The sequence below is a fragment of the Anabrus simplex genome, chromosome 4, assembly GCF_040414725.1.
Source record: "Anabrus simplex isolate iqAnaSimp1 chromosome 4, ASM4041472v1, whole genome shotgun sequence".
Lineage (NCBI taxonomy): Eukaryota > Metazoa > Arthropoda > Insecta > Orthoptera > Tettigoniidae > Anabrus > Anabrus simplex.
In genome coordinates, this window is record NC_090268.1 from 320,723,320 (window position 1) to 320,751,169 (window position 27,850).

At 37.8% G+C, this 27,850-nt stretch overlaps 1 protein-coding gene across 2 annotated transcripts in view; it reads left to right on the top strand.

Moving 5' to 3' along the window:
• The window catches only part of LOC136871939 (ankyrin repeat and LEM domain-containing protein 1), a 213,125-nt gene that overhangs the window by 124,382 nt on the left and 60,893 nt on the right, over window positions 1-27,850 (top strand). For both annotated transcript variants that reach the window (XM_067145681.2, XM_067145683.2), the window contains exon 4: window positions 7,209-8,082. In XM_067145681.2, coding sequence (XP_067001782.2) covers window positions 7,209-8,082 — 874 coding nt within the window. The remainder of the gene's footprint in view (window positions 1-7,208; window positions 8,083-27,850) is intronic.

The following is a 27,850-nucleotide window of genomic DNA, read 5'->3' on the forward strand; positions in this document are numbered from 1 at the left end:
CTGAAACCACACTGGTTTTCATCCAACTTCCTCTCAACGACTGATCGCACCCTCCCTTCCAAGATGCCTGTGAATACTTTGCCTGGTATACTAATCAATGAGATACCTCGATAGTTGTTGCAATCCTTCCTGTTCCCTTGCTTATAGATAGGTGCAATTACTGCTTTTGTCCAATCTGAAGGTACCTTACCAACACTCCACGCTAATTTGACTACTCTATGAAGCCATTTCATCCCTGCCTTCCCACTATACTTCACCATTTCAGGTCTAATTTCATCTATTCCTGCTGCCTTATGACAATGGAGTTTATTTACTATCCTTTCCACTTCCTCAAGTATAATTTCACCAACATCATTTTCCTCCTCCCCATGAGCTTGACTGTTTGCAACACCACCATGATGATTTCCTTTTACATTGAGATGATGTTCAAAATATTCCCTCCACCTCTCCAGTGATTCCCTGGGATCTGTTATGAGTTCACCTGAATTACTCAAAACACTGTTCATTTCCTTTTTCCCTCCCTTCCTAAGATTCTTTATTACTGTCCAGAAAGGTTTCCCTGCTGCTTGACCTAACCTTTCCAGGTTATTACCAAAATCTTCCCATGACTTCTTTTTGGATTCTACAACTATTTGTTTCGCTCTGTTTCTTTCATCTACGTACAAATCCCTGTCTGCCTCGGCCCTTGTTTGGAGCCATTTCTGATAAGCCTTCTTTTTACGTTTACAGGCTGCTCTCACTTCATCATTCCACCAAGATGTTCGCCTTTTCCCATCTTTACACATAGTTGTTCCTAGGCATTCCCATGCTGTTTCTACTACAGCATCCCTGTATGCCACCCATTCACTTTCTATATCCTGAACCTGCTTACTGTCTACTGTTCAAAACTTCTCACTAATCATATCCATGTACTTCTGTCTAATTTCCTCGTCCTGGAGATTTTCTACCCTTATTCGTTTGCAGACAGATTTCACTTTCTCTACCCTAGGCCTAGAGATACTTAGTTCACTACAGATCAGATAATGGTCTGTATCATCGAAAAATCCCCGAAAAACTCGTACATTCCTAAAAGATTTCCTGAATTCAAAGTCTGTTAAGATATAGTCTATTATGGATCTGGTACCCCTAGCCTCCCATGTGTAGCGGTGAATAGCCTTATGCTTGAAGAATGTATTCGTAACAGCTAAACCCATACTAGCACAGAAGTCAAGCAAATGCTTCCCATTCCCATTAGCTTCCATATCTTCCCCACATTTACCAATCACCCTTTCGTATCCTTCAGTTCTATTCCCAACTCTCGCATTGAAATCGCCCATTAGCACTATTCTATCCTTGCTGCTGTTCCTGACCTCGATGTCACTCAATGCTTCATAAAACTTGTCAACTTCATCCTCATCTGCACCCTCACATGGTGAATACACGGACAGAATTCTTGTCCTAATTCCTCCCACTGACAAATCTACCCACATCATTCGCTCACTTACGTGCCTAACAGAAACTATGTTGCGTGCAATGGTATTCCTGATAAAGAGCCCTACCCCAGACTCTGCCCTTCCCTTTCTAACACCCGTCAAGTACACTTTATAATCTCCTATCTCTTCCTCGTTATCTCCCCTTACCCGAATATCACTTACTCCTAGCACATCCAGATGCATCCTCTTTGCTGACTCAGCAAGTTCTACCTTCTTTCTTCCATAAGCCCCATTAATATTGATAGCTCCCCATCGAATTCCATTTCGTTCGCCAAGTTGTTTCCAAGGAGTCCCTCGCCTGTCAAATGGGAGTGGGACTCCATTACTCCCATAGGTCCGAGGCTTGCTTAAAGTGTTCTGAGCTCGGTAAATTCATGAAGCAGGATGCTGCCCTACTTGCACATAGTTCAAGTGAGGATCTCTCCTCTAACGGGTTATGGACCACCGGTGAATTGTGTAGTCCTAGCCGCCTGAGCACAAGGAGGGCCACGACTCAGAATAAGTGAGTGCAATGTGGTGAAATATTGTCAGCACTTAGCTGTCTCCAAACTTTTAGGTACGGCCATATACATCACATAAACTGCGACAAAAAAATGCAGCACTAGGACACTCTCGAAAAATATATTGTTCTAGAAGGTTGCATAGGCAACACCCTTGAAGTGGTAGGAGGATCACGAGAACCAATCAGCTGACACCACATCAGAGTTATGAAGTAGTAGGGGATTGTTATTTGGGAAGAACACTGGTAACTTCTAGAAAGACAGATTAGATATGTTAGAGGGGAGAAACCCTGTAGCTGTGGCAGAGTTTATATCAGGGAGAGAAACTCTGGAGACGTGATTGAGCTCGCGCCGGGAGGGAAGCACCAACAAAACTATCAGTGCATTCCATACAGGGAGGAGCTCGGCAGTCAAGGGAACTTTGAGCACAAAAGTAGATAAAAGTGCTAGGCAACGTGAAGCTAAAATAAACAGCTCTTTTGACATTGGGTTGTTAGAGTTAGCGGGACTGAAAAGGACAGTAGAGACAGTAACTTTCAGTTTAAATGAACAGGAGTGTAATAAAAAAGGGAAGACTTAGACCTCGAGGTGGTTTGCCTCTTCACTTAGAAGGCCAAGAGTTCTAGTCGGTGGTTTTGCATTTTCGTTCGAGTAGTCAACCAGGCGTCCAAAGTTGTAATTGGCGTCTGCAAGAAAGAAGAAATAAGACGTCCAACCAAGCTAAGTATTAACTGTATTTAAGACACTAAAGAGTGAGAGTATACTTGTAACATCTGCAAGCTATTGAAATTAGTAAATGAATAAATGGTGACTAAGATAAGTATAAATAACAAGATTGGGCGCCACCTGCAAAACAATTGCAGGAATAATTAACTCTGTAGAGCACGAGCAACTCCCTCTCCCAAGGCGACGGTCATCAGGGTGACGAAGCTCTAGACTTAGTTTACAACCTTACCTGTTGATGTTTACCCCTGAAATTAAATTTGGGTAGCATGCTAGGTTCATCCTTACTCCACTGATAAAAGATTCACTGCAATTTTCATTCCATGATTTTACTCCCAGAATAAGAAAACATATATGACAAACACCAACAATAATCATCACTTGATGTGACCCACTCGTGTTTGCCGTTCACAAAAGGCAAATCTACAAACAACTTAAAAAAAAACACCAACAAAATCATCTCTTGATGAGACCAACTCGTGTTTGCTGTTCACAAAGGGCAAATATACAAACAACTAAAAAAAAAAAAAAAAAAAAAACTACCAACAAAATCATCTCTTGATGAGACCAACTCATGTTTGCCATTTACAAAGGGCAAATATACAAATAACTAAAAACCACCAACAAAATTATTTTCACTATATACATTTCACAACATACCTCCAGGTAAGTCTTACGGCACTCCCCACTGCTACAGAAGAAAATCCTAAACTAGTAAAGAAAAGTATGACGACTTTCTCTATGTACGGACGCACCCTTCTTTACAAAGAGCATCCCTAACCTTGTTTACACTCTTCTTCATTGCTATGTACGGATGCACCCTTCTTTACAAAGAGCATCCCTAACCTTGTTTACACTCTTCTTCGTTGATGTCATCAGCCATTCCCAGTTGTCGCACAGGTTAGTGTGACGCCTCACATTTCTCCAACTGAGAAGCTGCATACTCGGCCGATGAATTCCTTTACCAAGAAATGTAGAGCTGTGCGCAACCACACATCCACTCCAGAATGTAGATTCAGTATGCACTACCACATCCACTGTACATTCTCATAGAAGAATTATTGTATGATTATTATACAGAGTTTTAGAAACAAACACTTGGTAGCATCTTTTAAAGAACAGCCACCGGAAACTCGTTAGGATCTGTGATTATAGAGTGCTCACTCCGTAATGGATACTGAAGAACGCATAGGAAGCTATGCAAAGTAGCTCCCGCGCACCGCTCCGAATGAGAAACAGAAACAGAATCAGAATGACTTGCCGCACACTCGTACATACTTATATAGGCTTGCTACATGTGGTTATAGCATCCCGAAAAGTTTACTGGTAACAACGCTCTCACTGGCACTTCTTCACGCGTCACTCACTCAGCCCAACCTTGCTTAAAACAAAGCCCCTCGTATTGGCTATCTAGTGTCTGATGTGACAAAACGTTCACTCACGTACATCCACATTGATCCACTCTAATCTTCAGCCTATACTATCTGCCATACCCCGGGTTTCCAAGCCACTTTTTTACAACACGTTCAACTGACTTCAACTGTCTTTCCTGATATAGCCACTAGTTTGTGTTGCACAATTCTTGAGCAACCTACACTGCCATGCCATGTGCAGACACTTATACAAATTAAAGTTACATATATACAAAATCCCCTACTACAAATTCTTCTTATAATATTATGTTTTTACATTATAAATGAACAAAATTGCATGATTTTCATGATTTCAATATTAAGAATTACCTTACGAAAATTTCCTAACCTAAAAATTTGGCGATTGTACATTTGTACAGTTACATACTTTGAGGTAATGAAAGAGGGACTGAATAGACTTTTAATCTCAATGATGTTTGAGAGCAAGAATTTCCCTATGTAGCAAAACAGAAGGGATCAATTACGTATATGTTATAAATAGAAAGAGTGTGTATGTAAACTTGATAATAGTTAATAATATAAGGTGGAATTTTGGTGTTGGCTCAATCTGTTTTGTTGTTGTATTGCTCCTAAAATCAGTGCCCAGACTGTCCAGTCCCTAGGATCACGAGAAGGTACACAAATGCTTTGCCATTGTGTTCTTATTTTTTCTATTAAAAAGGTAAACTATGCTTTGTTATTGTAACTTCAGTGATCATAAGCCATGGGATCTGCATTCTTTTGTGGAATCTGACCCATAGGATATGACATTACCGTTCATAAATCCCACATGCATTGGCCGGGAATCAAACCCAGGCTGCCTTGGTAGGAAGCGAGCAGTGATGCTACTGCAATTGTGTCTCTTACACCTCATTTCATCCCACTTTTCCTGCACGTCATAGGTTGTAGGAGATATGCTCTAGTTTTACAGCTGGATGCCCTTCTTGACACAAACCATTAGAGCAGAGATGCTGTGTGTTAATGCAGTGGTGGTAAATGTTGTGTCTTGTGTGCTGCATCCAAGTGTTGAAGACTACAGAAACACCCAGTCCCCGAGCCATAGGAATGTACTTGTCAACTTGTTAATGTAATAATCCCTGGTCCAGGCGGGAATTGAACCCGGGGCCTCGAGGATGGAAAGCTCGTACACTAGCCATTCAGTTTTGCAGCCAGATAGTTGTTCTCATTACGGTATTGTTTATTAACAGGCTGGCCAACCCCAGCAGCATGGTGCAGTTGTCAGTAGCACTCGGTTCCAGTGACTTTGCTGTAATTGGATGGTGAGTGTTTTGAATCCCACTGTCAACTGTCATGAAGATATTGTTCACTGGTTTCGCATATTCACATTCATAGTACAGATAAGGGGCAGGAATCATCATCGTTGGAGTGGGTCAAGTTATGCCTAATGTCATATTGCTGAATAGTTACCGTCAACACGGGTTACTTGGACCCAACTTTCAAGTCCTTTTCCACTTTTTTGCTTTATTAGTCAAATAAAAATTTAAAATGGGCCCGATAACTTTTATTTTATATAACTGTAGGTGTTATTTCAAAGCTCAGGAGTGGTTTTAATTGTATGTATTGAACCCAAAGTACAGGGGCGCTTTTTTAAAATTGGATCAAAGTAACACTCATGTTTGGGTTACTTGAACCCATGTCATATTTTCCCATTATAAAACCATTGTAAGTAGCAGTGGGTGGACTTAGGTTCTTTATAACACCATTCTCATACACTGAAAAACATACAGCAAACATTTTAATAACCACCAGATGATAGGCACTAGACAACTTATTTTAGTTTTGAACAAGATATTTTTATAACAAAATCTTAATACCTCTGTGCTAGTTTGTCTGTTCTAATGTCACTAATTCATGTCAATTAACTAGGAGAAATAAAAATTACACATTTTGTCGAAGTGGCTCACGAAGGCTAGCTCTTCTTGTTCAGTAAATACTTTGGGATTACCCGGTTTCTGACTGGATTTTTTAAAAATCTTCTCTTGTTGGTTGATCGACTTATTTTAAAGACTTATTCAGCTTGCCTTTGTGACATTTGCCCTGATTGAATCACTGCTAAACATTCTTCAAGCTGTTGGTCAGTATAATCTGCATATTCTCAACTTCCAGGCAGTCTTTTATATGTGTACACCATAATGACGTCTGTAGAACAGAGAACGAAGTTACATTTTAAAGTGTATAAAATATAGAAACAGGCCAGTTATCACATTCTATAAGATAAATTAAATGTTGCACGTCTAGACGTGGCTCCAAGTAGCCCGGTTCTCATGGTTGTGTGTACTCTCTCTGTATATCACAAATTTCTACAAAAACCTTGCTACATCTGAGAAAGAATCCTACAGCATGTTATTGCCCTATATGTAATTGCTTACATGTTTGCTTACCAATGTTCTGGCTTCCATGAAAATACAGTAGACAGATAAAAGTTTGCAGTGAACAAATCACGTCACTTTAGTCAAACCACTGTATACACCACACTACTGCTTAGTGGATTACTGCAAAACTAGTTCGAACGTGCATAGTCCTACATTGTGATCCCACCTAACGGAAGGAACAGCAAAATATTTGGATATCACATTGTATAATGGGCTTGAGAAGATGAAAACTCTTTTCGTGTGGGTCCAAGTAACACCTTAAGGGTCCAAGTAGCCCATCATTACGGTACTGAAAGTCTTTTAAGTGTAAACCCTGAAGTTATGCCTTGTACTGCCACAAAACGTCAATTCACTAGTGCTACTTGTTCTCTGGAATGATGATATGCATGTTGTTTTCATTGACAGCAGATGCTTGACTTTGATGATGATACAAAATTATGCCACAACCAGTGTGAACACTTGTGCATGTTCCCTGTCAGCCTCATCGTTGGCTACTGGCAGCCGCTTCATTGCAATTCTTGCATTCTAAAAACATGACTTTTCTTGAATGATACATGCTACAGACCTGAAACTTGTAACAATGTGATCCTCTCCCCAAGATCTATTATTTGTGTTAATTTGGTGCATCAGTTACATTCCACCATGTATAAATAATTTATATATTGCAACACTGTAATTTCAAATTGACTTGTTTTGTTGTGTTTGCAGAAAGAATAATAGTAAGTGCTGGAAATTTGTGCATTGAGTATGAAGTGAATGACTGTCAAAAAGTAACAAAATGTGCTACCACTCAAACTAGTCTAGAAGAAGACCAACAGCCTAAATTACCGGTGGAAAGTGCTGACAGCTCACAAACTAAGGTGCCAGTGGGGGTTATCAGTGATAAAGATTCTCAACACCAAATATTTTCAAAAAGTAATTACAGCCATGATCTATTCTCATACAAAGACGATTGCGATGAGCATAACTCTAATGTGTTGGGTAAATTAGACAGAAGCACATTGTTACCCTGTAAACGTGAAAATTCTGACTTGCTCTATGAAGACTGCATAAAATTAGAGAGCGAGAAAAACAATTCTCCATCACGCAATGATGATAGTTTTGAAAATATTGGATATGATGTAAAGAGTACTGACAGTTGTATTTCACATGATTCTATAGAAAGTGGCATTTTGCCTCTGCTAGACACAAGTAATTCTTCTGGGATGTATTATAATAATAACGGTATAAAGAAATGGCTTACACATCATTTGGAGAATTGTAACAATGGATCTTCAGTTTACTATACTTGTGAGGAAGATAATGTGGGAAATGAGGACGATGGTTCTCAAGTTTCTGAAAATAATGCAAAAACAGAAGTTTATCACTGTGTCTTATCTTCAGATAGTGGAGGGAATGGGATGAAAAGTAAACAAGATAATCTAAATTGTGGCTCTCAGGTACTGAAGGAAGGAAACATATCCACTGCCTCAAATGGAAGTAGCACTAACACAGTTCTCACTGTATCTGAAGAATATAAGTACACAGATGATGAGAAAGGAATAGTTCTGCTTGAAAGAAGGTTCAAGACTACTTCAGTAAGGTAAGTAAATACATTATTATTTGTGAGTAATACATACCAATATCTCTATAATGATGATGCATTCCTTTTTAATCAGTTATTTATGGGAAACCTATCCAATAAGACTAATTGAAGTTAAAGCCCCAAGGGTGTCACACTTTCAGCTCTTTTATCTTAGAATACAACATCTAGTTTGCATACATTACCAACTGCTAATAGCAACAAATATATAAGTGGGATCGTCTGCCTAGTCAGTGTGTTAATATTACATATTTGTTCTGATCAAGTCAATACGGATCAGATACCGGCCACTGTGGTCAAGATTATTAATAGTAACTGCTAATAGTGCATGTTGTTGGAGCTAGAGGCATCCAAAGATGTCCAGTGGGATTACATATGACAATTAGACCTATTCTAAGGACATGAATGTACTGTATATGGTACTGCCTGTGTCAGATAACTTGAACCACATGCATCAAAGTGCTGAAATTTGGTTTGGTTCATAATGGTACAGATAGCTTGATGGGGCACATGGTTTGCTGTCAACTGCCAAGAAACATTTTCTTTGGAGAGTTATCTAAAATCACTTCAGATGGGTTCTGTTATTATGATTCACTTTGCACAATAACAAATGTTATCTTCACAGATGAGAAACACTGAGAAAAAATCACTTAATGTGTCTCCTTAGATTTTGCAGTTTTGACTTTCAATTATGTGACAAAAATCCTGTGGATCTTTCCACTCTAAAAGGGAGGAATATTCTCATCTAAGAATGTTCAGATAAACCACGAGATGAAGTCTATAACTGGAACTCTCACTCCTGCAAATGTAATTTACTGCTCTATTTCACATCATTTCTTCCTCACAGCATTTTCTACCACTTACCTTTTCTGCACATCCAACCAGTGCTTCCTTAAATCTTTTCCATTCATCTTAAACATTCCCCATCTCTGCCCTGGGTACAAAGGGTATTATTTTCCTTTGAAATTGTTCTTGTACGCTTTTCCCCTTCAACTTCCATACTTTAATTCTTTTCTCTCTCTTCTTAATGGGGGTTTTCAATCTTTCTCACTTTCAATTTTCCTATCACAACTCTATGATCTCCACCAAGGGCTTCTTCAGGCATGGCTGTAACATCTAAAAGGTTCTTCCGGTGTTCTTTCTCAATGATTATATAATCAATCATGGTCTTTGTTCGTCTGTCTTCCCAACTATACCTTGCAATCTTCTGACTGTTCTTCTTCCTAAACCAGGTGTTTTCAACCATCACTTGGTTCCTCATGCAATTTCAGTGGAGATGATAAAGGCAACTGGAGCTGTAGGCCTGCAGTGGACATATAAAGTTCTCAGGATTGTCTGGGAGAACAAGGAGGTCCCTGAGGATTGGCAGTTTTCAAGAAAGGCGACATAAAAGTATTGAAGAACTACAGGGGAATCGCTCTGATCTCGTGTTGCTAAGATAATGGAGAGGGTACTGGAAAGTAGGATAAGGTCGAGGGTTGAAACTCAGATACAGGAAAATCAGTTTGGTTTTAGAAGTGGAAGGTCAACAGTAGAGCCCATTTTCATTATGAGACAACTAATGGAAGAGCAATGGGAGTATGGGAATGATATGGTGATGACATTCATTGACATTGGGTTGAAGACCCAGTTGCAGCATTTTTCCCTAGTGTGACTTAGCCAGCAACATGAGAGATTCCAAGGTGGACCGTTCGTAATGCTGGCTGTTCAGTTATCAGTCGTCATAAGGATTGGGTTGACAACAATAACAACAACAACAACAGAAATACAAATTAAAATACGGCCGACATTTACTAAACAATATGATGTAAAACAAGCAATTTCAGGTGATAAATCAAAAATAATGTCTTGATGGTATTTAAAAGTTATTTAATTCACTCATAAATGTACATAAATTTTAACAAAATGTACTTCAAGATAAGCTTGCTGTTGAAACCAATGACCTTCATTATTATTCCAAAATAAACCAGAAAGAACCATTATCCTCACATCATATTTGAACAAAAAACACTCTGAAAAATTTAATCTACCTTGAGATTATTACTCACTGATTTAAAAATATGAAACTGAATTAAAATATTCATGAAATAAAATACTCAATCATCGGACTATGTAGTCAGACTTCGTACTTACCTGATTACTTGCACATACAATTGTTGATGGGCACCAGCTACAAATCAATGTAACGATAATAGAAGGAGAATCTTGAATATCTCTAAGGTGTGAGGTAATAAGCTTACTTTGATAGCATAACATACAGGTTCTGGGAAAAGGACATTGAAGTTTGATTTCCCCATTAAAATGTGAGGTTATCTGATCTACTAATAAAATGAAACAGTTAATTGTATTTGATACTAAACAAAATATATTCTTTAAATATTGACTTTAACGGGTGAGACTTGCTGTGATAATATCAATGATAGTATAAAACTCTGAAATAACAACTGAAAGAAACTCTAGGCATAAAATTTGAAATCCTCGTGACCGGACATTTAAAAGTTGTTCAAGAAATTTATCCATCACTGGTTCACGTAACAGTACCTTCAACACTTGGAGTGCTATTTTGATGTATTTCTTTGAGTTGGTATCAGCTGTAGGTATCTCAAACCTAATTCGGTGATGTATCTTTTTAGTTTCACAAACGAGATATAGCATGACTTGAAATTATATTCACACTTCACAATCAACTTTACAAGTAATTCACTGATAATTGTTAGTCTGCATTACGACAACTCACTATTCGGCTGTCACCAAACTGACATAAGAACCTGACCGAACAGATACACGAAACACACTCCGAACATACAATCCATTTGGTCACTGATGATTACATATCCACTGCTTCTTCTTCATCTCACTGACTCGCTATTTGTCTCTTTCCAATTGACTCCATGGCAAGTCTCTCCATTGAACTCCTTTCAAACAACTTAACTCTCCAACTGACTGCCGTTATAGGATACAGCCCCTTTATTGGACATAAGTTGTCACACGCATGTCATTTCTAAAAGAGTATGTGATCTAACTCCCACCCAGCTCCAAAGTATTACATATAGTGATGAAAAAGCCTCAGGCAAAGTTGAAACTCCCATAAATTATCTTATCGTTAAAAGCATACAATGACAGAACAATGACTTGACAGTTACTGTAGCAGTATTGCACCATGTCTTGCTGTAGCACCTGAGGAGTGTCTAAACAAATAATAATAATAATAATAATAATAATAATAATAATAATAATAATAATAATAATAATAATAAAACAAAAGAATTAGAAAAATAATTATTATTATTATAATAAAAATGAAGAAGGAATAATAATAAAAATAATAATAATAATAATAATAATAATAATGAATAAGGAATAATAATAATAATAATAAATAGGGAAAATAGAAAATATATTAAAGTAGCAGTGTTTCACATCTAATCTTTGGAAATAAGATGGTTAACTTGTCAAACATGCAAAATCAGAACATACGCAAGGTAATCATAACTTACAGGCCTAACAAACGAAAACTACGGAAAGGACGATGGAATGTGTAGGGAACCCTATTGAGGTTCGCGGGAAGGTATGAGGTTATGGGGAAGAAAAGGTTCACAATAATCACCCTTCAGCTCAAATATATTAAAATTAACAAAAGATACAAAATCAAATAAACCACAACAGACATAATCAAGATGTATTTAAGTAAATTTGTGAAACACGAGGTTTAACGTAGTTAGTTGCAGAATTACAGTAAGTTGCCAATAACAAGATGCATCTGACTGTCTGTCGAAAACATAGTTATTCAGAAAAGCAAAATTGGTGAATACGGGAATCTGGAGCAAACACCGGCATGTTGAATTTAAATCATTGAAAGTTACATTAAATGAGAAGATACTGAAATACTAGAAGAAATTAAATAAAATCTAACATAATAGAAATAGCACTTACCAAGAAAGTCTCAAGTTCCTTGAGGGGAACAAGGCTGCGAGCGCTCGCTAGAGCGGTCAGATAGAAAAGACGCGGACCACATGCATCACGCGAAGCCGGCAGAAGGCCGGAAGTGGACAGATCGAATGTGACCAATAAGACACCGAATTTCTCTAGATTCCTGTTTTTGCCAATTGGAAAGGTCGTTACTCCGACCAGTCCCAACTCATCCGATTTCCACAGGGGGAAGTTTGAGAGAGATCGATTGCAAAACATGTAGTAATTTCACAATCGAAAATTTACACGGGCGGCACAGGTTGCCTCAAAAATAAAGACCCTTTTAAATTTTTCAAACACATTTCAAAATTACAATTCTTGATGTACAGAATATAAAATACAATTTAGTTCAGTATTCTTCTTCCTCATTCACATAATTTTCTTTGCATAAACTCTTCAGTTTTTAAATGTTTTTTTTTTTTTCTTGTGGCTTCTTGAAATTAATTTAAATGATACACAACCTTTTCAAAATTCAATAAAACACAACTACATAAAATTTAAATACAAAGATCACTTCAAAATCAATTCTTTTTCATTTATAGTTCCAAATAATATCTTGATCTGTCCAGAAAAATAAAATGGGAAAACAACATATTAAGAAATTCTATAATTGATGATTTTCAAAAGTTCATGAGTCCCAAATTCTATTCTTGAGGTTTTTTAAAATAAAAGGTAAATAAACAATGCTTATTTCCAGTTTGCTGTCCCTCTACGGGTGACAGTTACAATGTCAGAAGGTTTCACAAAACCTATCCATATCTGGATGGTGTTATGCATCAATTGACCAAGCACCAAAATGGATTTTTTTTAGATTACTGCACCATCTGGTAGCTAAAGGTGTAAACTTTACATAGGTTATTGTTCGGACTTTTATTCTCAATATGATTTTGCAGGAAATGAATTTTGTCCAAACGCCAACCTCTCAATCATTAAATTGAAGTTTTTCATCAAGTGACCAACCACCATTTCTGAGTCTGAATTACGCATCAAATGACCACACGACACACGTGCAGTCACTTGGTCGTGTGATGCTGAATGTAGATTCTCGCGTTGCATATTCCTGCGCAGGTTTTCTCCCTTGTTACACAACTTTCGAGTTCGCATTCTTTCTCTGCAATGTGTCATCATTGTAGTTAACCTACTCTTTCTTTATTTACCGAAATCCCTCATTGTGGTAATAATTGTTTAAGCCTAAGCACATAGCAATGGACCATTATCCTCATATATCTCGGTCTGAGCAAATTCTCTTGTTAGCGAAGAATCAGATGCTTCAGGTGAGTAAACCTAAATAATCTTCTGTTAATTCACAAATCAGTGCTTATAGGTATTGTTTTGAGACTTTAAAATGCGTTCCTATCTTAGGAAACCGAAGATATTTTAGAGGGTCCCATCACACCTGCAATCACTACGCCCGTTTCAATAAACGCAGATCACTGACAGTCGACGAACAGCTTCATAACGCTGAGTTCATTGACAGATGACCAAAATTCTTTGGTTAAATTACGTGAATTTGTGGTAAGTTGTTGCAGCCCGTTACCGTTACACTTATTAGATATCATAATACGTCACGATACAATATGCTGTTAAACACACTTCTAAATAAGAAACTCAAACTATATATGCATGTTTGCTAGCTTTCCCTAAAATATTAAGTTTTGCAATCGAAGAACCACTATTCTAGGAAAATAATACAACAGAGGAAGCTGTTCCGATAGCTTTAGAAGAATCTGATGAGAAACAGGCAACTGATGGTGTAGATCACACAACATTCTCTCCAGCAGAAGTTAGTCAACAACACTTGACTGCAGTCAACGAATTTCAGGTGTTAAATGCGTTACTAAATATACTTAAAATTTCATCGATCTATTTAAGTTTTTTAATGTAGATTTATAACCTTAAATATTATTATTAATAGTAATAATTTACTGTTTTTATTCAGGAGAATTCAAGGACAGAAACTAGTGATCAAAGTGAATTATGCTCTGGAAGAAAGGACGAAAAAGAAAATATTCCAGCCAAAACAGGGAGACAAGAAAAATGAAATGTATAAGGAATGAAACGTACATAACTCAGAGGGGGAAATTGAAGGAATCTAAGGAGTTTTGCGAGTATCTATGCCCTTGCAAATGTCTCCCCAAGTTAGTTGCTGAAAATTATCAAAAGTAATTTCAGAAATTCTATAATACAGATTCTCACGATGCTCAAACAGCACTCGTTTGTGCCATGGTGAGTGAGCACGAAATAAAAAGGAAACGAGTGAAAGATTCCAAGAGAAAACCAGTGACCAGGAAGTACGTAATATGTGGAATTCAGGTTTGCAGGACTTTCTTTCTCCAGACCTTTAGAATTTCCAGTGGCAGAGTACATCTAGCCGTAAAGAAGATAAAATCGCTAAAGGGTATAAGGGATCAATGAGGAATCGCCGGTGGAAGGAACAGATGCCCTCGGAATAAGTTTCAAGAAATAGTTGACCACATAAAAGTTTCCAAAATACAAATCACATTATGCAAGAGAACACAGAGAACTTCTGGCACCAGATACTACAGTGGTTGTGATGTACAATTTATATAAGCAGGAGTACGAAAATCCTGTGTCACCTTTGTATAAAAGGATATCCTTGACAGAATTCAATTTGCAAAGAAAGAGCATCAAGGACACGTGTAACCTCTGACATTTTACAGCTCCAGATTAATAACTCCTCTGGCAGCAAAAATAAAATCTTCAATCAATGAATATTCAAGATAAATATTATATTATATAAAATATATAATTTATTAATATCTAGGACATGTTTCGTCCCCTAAGGGACATCATCAGCTAATAACAAATTAACATTAATATATCAGTAATAAATATTAAATGTTTGACAATCTAAAATAAGATCTTCAAATTTTTGTTAAAATTGTAAGTCATGAGTCAGGTAAAACAGTCAAATTGTCCATATTTCTCTTGTTGATGTTCTTGGAAAGTACCAGTTTTGCTTATAAAATCTTAAAATATCATTTGTTGTAAAAAGCACACTTGATTTGTATTCCTTGGTGAAAGATTTGTTAAAACTTAATAAGCATTTCTTAGATGGTATACTAAAATTTAAGTGCTTCAGAATTTAAAGTCAGATCGGGGCCGTGATGGTAAAGTTCTGTGTGGTAATGGATATGTAACTTTATCTGAAATAAAATGAAAAAATAATATAAATGTAAGTAACGTGAAATGGAAGATGAAATAAAAACAATGTAATGTAATAAAATCGTATTACTTACTCCTTATTATTGGCCCCGATGTGCGGAGGACTCGCTTCTACCGAGGTAAGCGTGCATCTGCTTTAATTAAAACTAGTACTGGTAGTTGCTACGCTGAGCAGGGAGTGTGGAGGGGAAGTAGGAGAGTGTGTCCTAAGTTGAATAACCTGAGTGTCACTGAGCGTGTGACGTGTTAAGAGTCTGGCGTTTCTTCCTAACTTTCGCTTTTAATAGTTCTTCATATAAAATGTTATACTTCTCAGAAAGCTCATTGATATTATTTGTTGGATTGTTTCTCTGGACGAAACATGTCCTAGATATTAATAAATTATATATTGTATTGAATAGGCAGACCACTCAATTATAATATTTAAGTTTATCTTGAATATTCATTGATTGATTATAGTCAATACGGGATTAGTATTACTTGAAATGAAGCTGTTAAAGCTGATCACTTGTAATAAAATCTTCGACGACAAGAAGGAACATCCTAAAGATGCAACATATGCCCAGAACCTAAAATCCTCTGATATGGAAAAATCGAAGTTGGATGAAAAACTGGAAACATTTTGTTTTGACCTTGAAAAAACACTGCCATTGCCCTGTATTCCCACAAATGTGCTTTCTCACAAGCGCCAGTTGTGGTTATATAACGTAGGGATTCATAGTGGGAAAGATAATAAAGGTCATTGTTATGTCTGGTTGGAAGGAGAGGCAGGACGAAGAGCTCAGGAGGTTGCATCCTGCTTGTACAAGCATCTCATGGAAAACATGCACAAAGCCAAAGAAGTCATATTGTGGTCAGATTCTTGCGGAGGCTAGAATCATAATGTAAAGATTGTTCTACTTCTGAAAACACTTTTGGAACAACACCCTACCATTGAAAAGATACACAAAAAATCCTATTTCCAGGTCATAGCTTCCTCCCTAACGACAGCGACTTTGGGGATATAGAACATGCTTTGAAATTCCAGCAGCGCGTTTATACCGCCGAAGACTACATAAATGTAATGGTGTGTTGAAAGAACATGCTTGTTGTGCACAGAATGACCGGACCGGATTTTCATAGTACAATTCATTTGGAGAAGCACATTGTAAACAGGAAGACAGGCACAAACAGTGAGAAGATAAACTAGCTCCATGTGACAGAAATAGTTCAAGAAAGATAAACCTTTTAGCATTTTCTTCAAAACGCATTTCGATGCAGAACGCACTGTCTAAGTGAACATAAGAAATCTACAGTTGGTCGCCGGGTTCAGAAAGAAAATGGATCAGCTCTACATGGTCTGCTCACTCCATTATGGCCCAATGGAAAACCAGTTTCAGAAGCGAAGCTGAACGACCTGCGCTCCCTCATGAAGCTAATTCCCAATGGTGCTAAGCCTTTCTATAAGGACCTGTTGAGTGATCCTGGAATAGACGATGATATAAATGGGTTTAATTGTGGAAATTTGGATTTTGAACTCGAAAATTCTTAAAATCCTGCATTATGTTACACTTGGAGAAACTGTGTGTTTATGATGCCTTAATACTATGATCTACCAGTGTAATTGCTATACTATATTCTAAAATTCATGTTTTTCCAAGTCATGTTGTATGCTGTTATGTATAATTTAATCCTGTACTTCAATAAGCAATAAAATTCGTTAACAAGTATCATATTTTAAACTGCACTAAATTTTTTTAAAGTCCAATCGATCACTAAATGACAATTTTATTTGTTGGTAAAGTTATCCAAAACAAAAAACTAAGGCAACCGCAATAAAGTATCAAGTGACCAAGCGCCATTATCTCAGATTACAACAATATACTTGAAATATCCCTAAATTTTATTATTAAGTCGAAAATTTATGTTTCTATCTTCATTTTGGTATAGAATAGATCACTTTTAACAGGAAATATGAATTAATACAAAGGATTTTGCGTTTGTGTCAATGTCTCAAAATATACTTTCGGTGCTTGGTCAAGTGATGCATAACCCCATCCATCTGATATTAAGCAGCAACTCTCACTTTGTGGTTTTAATGCTAATAAACACGCACACACATATATACACAATAAATTTACAATGAAGCAAGTGATAATTCATACCTAGTGAAATCAGATTATAGAATTGAATCATACAATAATAGTAATACAAATCTATAATATTACAAAAGGAAGTGTTTGTCTGTGTGTGTGTCTGTGCGCGATGCCCAGCAAAATCTACAGCACGTAGAGATCTGAAATTTTGAACATAGGTAGATGGAAAGGGGTCCGGATGCACCTCGAAGCCGGAATTTTCATTTTCGCTTTCGTTGGTGAGTTATGAACGAAAAACCATCGGAAAACGTGCATTGGGATATGACAATCCAGCGTGCTGTCACCAAAATTAAATGCATAGAGTCGCTGTCGCTAGGCAACGTACATAAGATAGGTAGAGAACACAATATTCAAGGAGCCATTTTACGTCCAGGACATAGGAAGCTGTTTTTGGTCTTATATGGTGTGAGGGCATATGACGGTGCTAATGATGATTGGTCCGTCGGATCGGGACATTAAGTCTTGAGCTATTCGAGAGGAATGGCATATGTGCCGGCGCCGGGTTTCATCCTCTTCATTCTTGCTATCATATATCATGTCATTCATTTCTTTCAACAAGCAACTTTTACAAGAATTACCCGATGTTCTACACAGTTACAAGTCTATCGACTACACGGCAGAGCTTCGAAAGACTTGGAGTCACCTGAAGTACCCTCGAACATCTTAGAGCGGACGATTGTGGAACCAATTATCCTTCTTAAGAATAAGAATCCTGCCTCTGCAATGAACATGACTCTGAAACTGATGACTAATATTATTGAAGCCATTCTCATGATTGGGCATGCCGCGAGCGAAGTAATATTCATTCCTCGGATTCGAATAATTTCTTCAGATATACAGTTTAAGTTTAGATCTCTGCAGTCTTCAAAATAAAATTTATCTATGTAATAATAAAGCAAGCATAATCTTCTTCTTACTATATATAAAAATGGATGTATGCATGTATGTGTATGTGTAAATGACACATCTCCTCCTAAACCACTGGAGCAATTTCATCCAAACTTGGTACACTTATGACTTACTATCTGGAGACGAGCACTGTGAGGGTAAGCCATCCGTAGCTCCCTTAGGGGTGGGGGTCAGGGGGGAGGCAAGGTATAAAAATAATCCAAAAAATGCCGAATCCACAGTTTTCGGGGTTGCTGAGATGAACAGTGACACTCCCCATTTTTCAAATGTCAAAGTTTAGCTCCCTTTCGCATGGTGGGCGAGGGGGGAGTGATATATAAAATTAAACGAAAATAATGTCGAATACATAGTTTTCGGGGGTCGCCGAAGTGAATTGTATACTCTGGATTTTTAGTATCAGGAGACAAACAACGTGGGGGTAAGACAGCCCAGGAACCCTTAGGGGCGGGGGAGCGAGGGGGGGTCAGATAAACAAATTAACGAAAATACTGTCAAATCCATACTTTTTGGGGTCGCTGAGATGAATAGTGACACTCCGGATTTTTTTTCAAAGTTCAAGTTCAACCCCCTTTGGGGTGGGGGCGAGGGGGAGTGATATATAAAATTAAAAGAAAATAGTGTCGAATACATAGTTTTCGGAGTCGCCGAGGTGAATTGTACACTCTGGATTTTTAGTATCTGGAGACAAACCACGTGGGGGTAAGACAGCCCAGGAACCCTTAGGGACAGGGGGGGCGAGGGGGCTGAGATATAAAAATCATCGAAAATAGTCTCGAATCCATACTTTTTGGGGTCTCTGAGATGAATAGTGACACTCCGAATTTTTAGTATCAGGAGACAAGGCACATGGTGGTAAAACACCCCAGGAACCCTTAGGGGCGGGGGGGGGGGCAAGGGGACTGAGATATACAAATCATCAAAAGTAGTGTCGAATCCATATTTTTTGGGGTCGCTGAGATGAATAGTAACATTTAGATTTTATAAAACTCAAAGTTCAGCCCCCTTTAGGGTGGGGGAAGGGGGAGTGAGATATAATAGTAATCGAATATACTGCCGAATACATAGTTTTCCGGGTCGCTGAGATGAATAGTAACATTCCAGATATTTAAAGTCTAACTTCAGCCCCCTTTAGCATAGAGGGCGAGAAAGGGTAAAAAAATAAATTGTGAGAAATGACCGAGATAATGAACGTGTGTATGTTCCAGTATGACTTTCAAGTATGACTTACTATCTGGAAAACTTACTGTGGGAGTAAGACGCCCCTAGAACCACTAGGGAAGTGGGTAAAATATTATCCACACTAATAAATGTAAGTCTGTTTGGCGCGATCTATATATACTGTACTATATACAGTGGTGGTCAAAATAATAGAGCCACCTGGCAATGGTTTGGAATTAAGTGCAAATTTATTACTAGACATGTTTGTACTTTGATGGAAACAAAATTTTACATTGTACAGGAACCATTACAACAGAGTCACATTGTACCACAGTCAGTTATATAGATAACACAACTCAAACTAATCAGTAATATTCAAAAGAATACCAGACCACAGGGTCAAAAAAATAGAGCCAATTGACACAAATATTTCGTACTTGATCTCAGTCTTATGAAATTTACAGGAACAGTCGTTTCTGCATAGGAGTGCATTAGTACTTCATGGGGTAACCCTTATTTTTGAGGATTGCTCTTACCCATAGAGTCGACTAAACGCCTGCATTCGTCGCTGCTGATCGCATACCAGGCTCTCTGGATTTCTTCCCTAAGTTTATCTAAAGATGTAGCTTTTGAGCGGTGAATTCTCTTGTCTACGATCTCCCATAAGTTCTCAATGGGTGATGCGTCAGGGGATTGAGGTGGCCACTCTAATACTTCGATATGGTGATCTTGAAAAAACTGCCTTATGATCCTTGCAGTATGCTTTGCATCGTTATCGTGCAGAAATTTCCATTTCAGCGGCATTTCCTCTTCAGCATAAGGCAGAATCACATTTGCCAAGATGTCTTTGTACATTTCTGCGTTCGTTATGCCGTTGATACGGTGTATTGGACCAATGCCGTACCATGAAAAACATCCCCATACCGTAACACTTCCGCCACCGTATTTCACAGTTTTTAAAGTGTACTTGGGATTAAATTCCTGGTTTGGTGGGCGGCGCACATAGACTTTTCCGTATGAGGCAAACCTATTATACTTGGATTCATCGGACCAAAGGATGTTCCTCCACCAAATATTAGGTTTTTTTCTTTTCTCCGGGCGAAGGCCAACCTTTTCCGAACATTAGCTTTTGAAACATGTGGCTTCTGTCTCGCAATGCGCCCATTCAATTTTGCGGATCTCAGTCGTCTTTGAATCGTTGAGGTTGATGGTTGAACATCATTTTTGTCGCTAAACAAAATGGCTTTCAGTCGTGGTGTTGACAAAAATGGGTCTTTCTTTACTTCCCTAGTGATGAGTCTGTCTACGCGAGGAGTAGTTACACGAGGTCGCCCCCTGTTCTCCACCTGCGGCGTTGTTTGTTTTGCCAGTTTAATGGCGTTCTGGACTCGTTTTCGTGAAACATGTAAATCTTTGCCTATTTGATACATGGATACTATACGCTCATCATCACTCGTATGCTTTGCTCTGCCCATCTAGAAGAATGTAAACAAAACCAAACGTGAATTTACATACAAAATAATATTGAGTGGAGGTTTGTTGACAAATAATATCGCTAGCCCCCATAACAACTGCAAAAATCAATTTGAACGGGACTTCTGTAAAACGGCTCTATTATTTTGACCCATAAGATTCTTACCTTTATGCCTGTTTTCGCACATCTAGCTCAAACGCTTCCTTTCGCACGACTACAGATAGCAGCGACGTCTTCCCTGATGTTATCTAGAAGGGACTGACAACACGATACTCGTGGAGATTTTGCGAAGAAATAGATATCCTAGTTCTTAAACCCGTCAGTAAAGGTGGCTCTATAATTTTGACCGCCACTGTATATATATATAAATTAAGGCATAAAAATGAAAACAGACATAAATTAGTGAGACCATTCTAGGCATCTTAGAAATTCAAAACTTGGTACCAGACAACCTGATGTCTTCAGGATCCCTAGAAAAATCACAAATTCTCATAATTCTCTGAGGGGTACATGCTTGGAGTTTCAAACCTGCAAAAGAACACAGTCGGTGATATTTATCCAGAACCTACTGGTTTTATGGGCTTAAGTTTCCTTAAAGTCCTGATTTTTAACCCACTCCCCCATATCAAGATCGCAGCACAATCTCCCACACAAGTTAGAAAATTGAAATTTTGCAAAATTATAGCTTTTAGCATGTAACCGATGGAAAATTTACGAGATGTTTTAAATTTTCTTTTTTACCCCCGAAAAATATCAAAATATGGAGGCAATTTTAATGACGGTGCAGTCCTTCCTTTCAATGTATTTCGTGGCTAAACGGTAAGTCGTATCACAAAACGGATGGTACAATCTCCGTTCAATTTGGAGTGATCTACAACTTCGGTCCTATGACCTTTTGTCATATCTTTATCCCTTATACATTAAATGTTTCTCTATTTCTGGATTTACCTAAATTTTACACTTTGTGTAGTACAATTGATGGTTTGATTCACTTATTTTTTTTTTTTTTTTTTTTTTTGCTAGGGGCTTTACGTCGCACCGACACAGATAGGTCTTATGGCGACGATGGGATAGGAAAGGCCTAGGAGTTGGAAGGAAGCGGCCGTGGCCTTAATTAAGGTACAGCCCCAGCATTTGCCTGGTGTGAAAATGGGAAACCACGGAAAACCATTTTCAGGGCTGCCGATAGTGGGATTCGAACCTACTATCTCCCGGATGCAAGCTCACAGCCGCGCGCCTCTACGCGCACGGCCAACTCGCCCGGTTGATTCACTTATAGGAAAGATGGGATTATCAAATTCTACATGAATATTGGCCCACCCAGTAGCCATATGTGAGCCAAATTCTATGTTTGAAGCTGTCGCATAAATATCTGAAAAGTAATGTACTGTATGAAAATCTTACACAAATTTCACCCTATTGAACGTTTCTAAAACATAATGAATTGTGGTAGACAAGTGCACCTGTCGTTATCATCACAACTCCACAACTCGCACTTTACATTGGAAACATCGCCTGCGGACCTCCCTATGCATTTTCTCGGATAATGCCAATTTACATGCAATTTAAAAATTATTATTAACTTCATGTGCAGTAATTTACTTCAATATCCGGATACAATCTGGAATACCGTGGCTAAGCATGGGTACAATTGCTAGTATTATAATAACAATAATACAGATGAATGTTTGTAACGGGATTCGAACCGTTACAGCTTCACACAAGTAAATTTGTTCACTAATTGAAACAATTACCAGTCATCCTTGCCTAATAAAAAAATGAATTTGCCATAAAAGAAATAGAGTATACTCGTTCAAATGAATGTCAAAACTCAATCTTCCTCTATATGTGTGACTGACCACAAAATCTAACTCCATCTGAATTGTATCATAAAATTACAAATTACTATTCCCGTTTTTACCACCAAGGTAATTTGCCCCAGACTAATCAGGCGCTCCCAGGCGTGCTCAGTTCGAACTAGGAAAAATAAAGAACATTAAAAAAATACACCCTGGTTATGATAGGGCACATATTTGTACCAGGAATAGTTGTTGGAATAAGGAGCATGAGAAAGGTCTTGGGTAGTGTTCAGTCCTTACCAGCCGGTACAGAGAAAGGAGTTCACAGAGCAAAATAATAGACGTTATTTTGCAAAATTAAAATTTATTAAAATGACTTGGCGCATAAATAACTTCATAATTATCTCAATCAATACTGATCTGCATTTAGGGCAGATGCCCAGGTGGAAGAATTCCTAGCCTTTTCTTAAATGATTTCAAAGAAATTGGAAATTTAGAACATCACCCGTGGTAAGTTATTCCAATCCCTAACTCCTCTTCCTATAAATGAATATTTGCTCCAGGTTGTCCTCTTGATTTCCAACTTTATCTTCATATTGTCATCTTTCCCACTTTTATAAACGCCACTCAAACATTCGTCTACTAATGTCATACCACGCCATCTCTCCGCTGACAGCTCGGATTATACCCCTTAAAAACATATCAGATGTAAGGCTTTTCTGGTGTTTGCTCTATTAACCAGCGTTTCATCTTAGGTCTGACACTAGACTCGTCAGAGTGGTTAATAGAGCAAACACCTGAAAAGCCTTACATCTGTTATGTTTTTGACATGCTCTATTGGTGAAAAATATCTACTTCCCTCCATGGGAATTTAGAATTTTCCATTATACCCCTTAGTCGAGCAGCTCATCTTCTTTCTCCCAATTCTTCCCAGCCCAAACTTTGCAACATTTTTGTAACTCTACTCTTTTGTCAGAAATTAGCCAGAACAAATCGAGCTGCTTTTCTTTGGATTTTTTCCAGTTCTTGAATCAGGTAATCCTGGTGAGGGTCCCATACACTGGAACCATATCTAATGGGGGTCTTACCAGAGACTTATATGCACTCTCCTTTACATCCTTACTACAACCCCTAAACACCCTCCTAACCGTGTGCAGAGATCTGTACCCTTTATTTACAATCCCATTTATGTGATTACCCCAGTGAAGATCTTTCCTTATATTAATACCTAGATACTTACAATGATCCCCAATAGGAACTTTCACCCCATCAACGCAGTAATTAAAACTCGGGGGACTTTTCCTATTTGTGAAACACAACCTGACTTTTAACCCCGTTTATCAACATACCATTGCCTGCCGTCCATCTCACAACATTATCGAGGTCACGTTGCAGTTGCTCACAATCTTGTCACTTATTTATTACTCTATACACAATAACATAATCCGCAAAAGCCTTATCCCTGATTCCACTTGTTTACTCATATCATTTATGTATATAAGAAAACATAAAGGCCTAATAATACTGCCTTGAGGAATTCCCCTCTTAATTATTACAGGGTCAGATAAAGCTTCGCCTACTCTAATTCTCTGAGATCTATTTTCTAGAAATATAGCAACCCATTCAGTCGCTCTTTTGTTTAGTCCAATTGCACTCATTTTTGCCAGTACTCTCCAATGATCCACCCTATCAAATGCCTTAGACAGGTCAATCGCGATACAGTCCTTTTGACTCCCTAAATCCAAGATATCTGCTATGTCTTGCTGGAATCCTAGAAGTTGAGATTCGGTGGAATAACCTTTCCTAAAACCGAACTGCCTTCTGTCGAACCAGTTAGTAATTTCGCAAACATGTGTAATTTTTTTTTGCTAGTTGCTTTACGTCGCACCGACACAGATAGGTCTTATGGCGACGATGGGACAGGGAAGGGCTAGGAGTGGGAAGGAAGCGGCCGTGGCCTTAAGGTACAGCCCCAGCATTTGCCTGGTGCGAAAATGGGAAACCACGGAAAACCATTTTCAGGGCTGCCGACAGTGGGGTTCGAACCTACTATCTCCCGAATAATGGATGCTGGCCGCACTTAAGCGACTGCAGCTATCGAGCTCGGTAACATGTCTAATATAATCAGAAAGAATGCCTTTCAAAGCTTACATACAATGCATGTCAAACTGACTGGCTTGTAATTTCCAGCTTTATGTCAATCACCCTTTCCTTTATACACAGGGGCTACTATAGCAACTCTCTATTCATCTGGCATAGCTCCTTCAACCAAACAATAATCAAATAAGTACTTCAGATATGGTACTCTATCCCAACCCATTTTCTTTAGTATATCCCCAGAAATCTTATCAATTCCAGCTGCTTTTCTAGTTTTCAACTTTTGTATCGTATTGTAAATGTCATTATCATATGTAAATTTTAATACTTCTTTAGCATTAATCTCCTCCTCTGTCTGGTAACCAACAATCTGCACATACTGCTGACTGAATACTTCTGCCTTTTTAAGATCCTCACATACACACTCCCCTTGTTCATTAATTATTCCTGGAATGTCCTAAGAAGCTGTTTCTGCCATAAAATACCTATACATACCCTTCCACTTTTCACTAAAATTTGTATGACTGCCAATTATACTTGCCATCATGTTATCCTTAGCTGCCTTTTTTTGCTAAATTCAATTTCCTAGCAAGTTCCTTCAATTTCTCCTTACTTCCACAACCATTTCTAACTCTATTTCTTTCCAGTCTGCACCTCCTTGTTGGTCTCTTTATTTCCCTATTATAATAAGGTGGGCCTTTACCATTCCTTACCACCTTCAAAGGTACAAACCTGTTTTCACTTTCCTCAGCAATTGCTTGAAACCCATCCCAGAGTCTGTTTACATTTTTATTTACTGTTTTCCACCGATCATAGTTACTTTTTAGAAAATGCCTTATACCTGCTTTGTCAGCCATATGGTACTGCCTAATAGTCCTACTTTTAAGACCGTCCTTTCTGTCACATATATTTTTAACTACGACAAAAACAGCTTCATGATCACTAATACCATCTATTACTTCAGTTTCTCTATAGAGCTCATCTGGTTTTACCAGCACCACATCCAGTATATTTTTCCCCTCTCGTTGGTTCTATCACTTTCTGATCAGCTGTCCTTCTCATATCAACTTATTTACCATTTGTTGGCCATGCTTTATGTCGTACGCATTTCCTTCCCAATTGACATCTGGTAAATTCAGTTCTCCCACTACAATCACATTCCTTTCCATGTCGTTTCCCACATAGCTGATTATCTTATCAAATAATTCTGAATCCGTGTCAGTGCTACCCTTTTCCGGTCTGTACACTCCAAAGGCATCAAGTTGCCCATTATCTTTAGAAATGAGCCTTACCTAGAATTTCACATGTATCATCTTTAACTTTTTCGTAGCTTACAAATTCTTCTTTCACCAGAATGAATACTCCCCTTCATACCATTTCTATCCTATCTCTACAATACACTCTCCAGTTCTGTGAGAATTTTTCTGCATCTGTTATATCATTTCGCAGCCATGATTCAACTCCTAATACAATATCTGGTAAAAATATATCTATTAAATTACTTAATTCTATTCACACATTGAAACGTAGAAATTAATTGGAAATATCTTCTGACAAGTTTATTCTTGAATGTTTCAATCAAAATTTGAATTCTGAAACTTCTTGCAATAAATGAAATTTGAAAATGAACTAATTTTCTTCATGAAATTTGTCAAGCAAATATTGTTTCGTGTGTGTCTAGAATTTTTTGGAATAAACACTTGTAGTCTTACTAGATTATTCTCTTGTAAGACCTACAGTCCTAAATTATTCACGGAAGTCTTTTTAAGTTAAGCACTTCAGATTATTATTTGAATAACCTACAGTCTCTCTAAGATGAAATTACTTTAAATCTCCTAAAGTCTGTTTAACGTATCATTTGAAAGTATATTGGCACTTTACATTAGGTTAGCACTTGAAGATAAATTAGCACTTGAAAAGAACAACTTGAAAAGAATAAAGATCCTTGTTAGGAAGTTGGTAAATGTCTACTGTTATGAATGGTTTCAAAATAATCACTGCTTTTAAGTTCAAAAGTTTAATGCTAAATGCACTCATATCACCTGAATGTTCATGATGCTGGAACTGGGGAATGCGGTTCTACAGACAGCATCTGGAACTCCTTCAATGTTGTGAACACCATGTTACCACATACCATATCCCATGTTGTACCACGTACCATATCCCACGCTGTACCACTACCATCTCCCACATTGTACCGTGTACCATCGCCCACGTCAAGTCAGGTGTTAGGTTGATATGAGGATTAAGCACTCGGTGAAGATTTCTAGGGTCGCTTAATTGTGAAGACACACGAGAAAGTTAAATTGACGATTAATTGTAAGTGTTAAAAATAGCACTATCTGATCAAGTGATTATTAGCAAGTCACTGGTAAACAGTACTCAGAATTGCACTTTGAATCACAGTCTGTTACCTAAAATACAAAGTAATAATCACTCTTTGATATAATTATGGCTTTCAAGTGAAATTAGAGCACGGTCTGAAACAGTTATGATTTCGAAGCACACATCACTGTTCGAAAGTTTCCACAGTTTTAGGTTGTCACACTTTCTAGGCAGTTCAAGTAATACGAGTTTTTGAAATACTGTTCATATGATTCACACTATTTACTCTTGAGAATAAGGTTTCTGTCAGTCAAATGAAAACTGAAGTTCAAAGCTTATCGGAATATCAAGTGTCAGTTCAGTCCATGTACTACACATGTAAGATGTATTCAGATGTTCGTAATTATTACTAACACAAATATTTAGGGGATATTATGTGTTTTACTTCATTTGCATTAATATTTGATGGAATGGCCATAAAATGTCCTTAAGATTTACTAAGTTATTCGATACCACTGTTCAAATACAAGTAATATTTGGGAAAAGAAAACTGTTCCCACTCGGTTATGACAATTAGTAAGTTCCGAGTTCTCGAAATATCCTATGTTCTGATATGTCACCGTCCAATGTTAAATACTCATTCTAGCACATGCTGAAATTTTACTAAGTTCAGAAATGTCACCGAAAATATTGGAGTTCAATTGACACACGCTGGA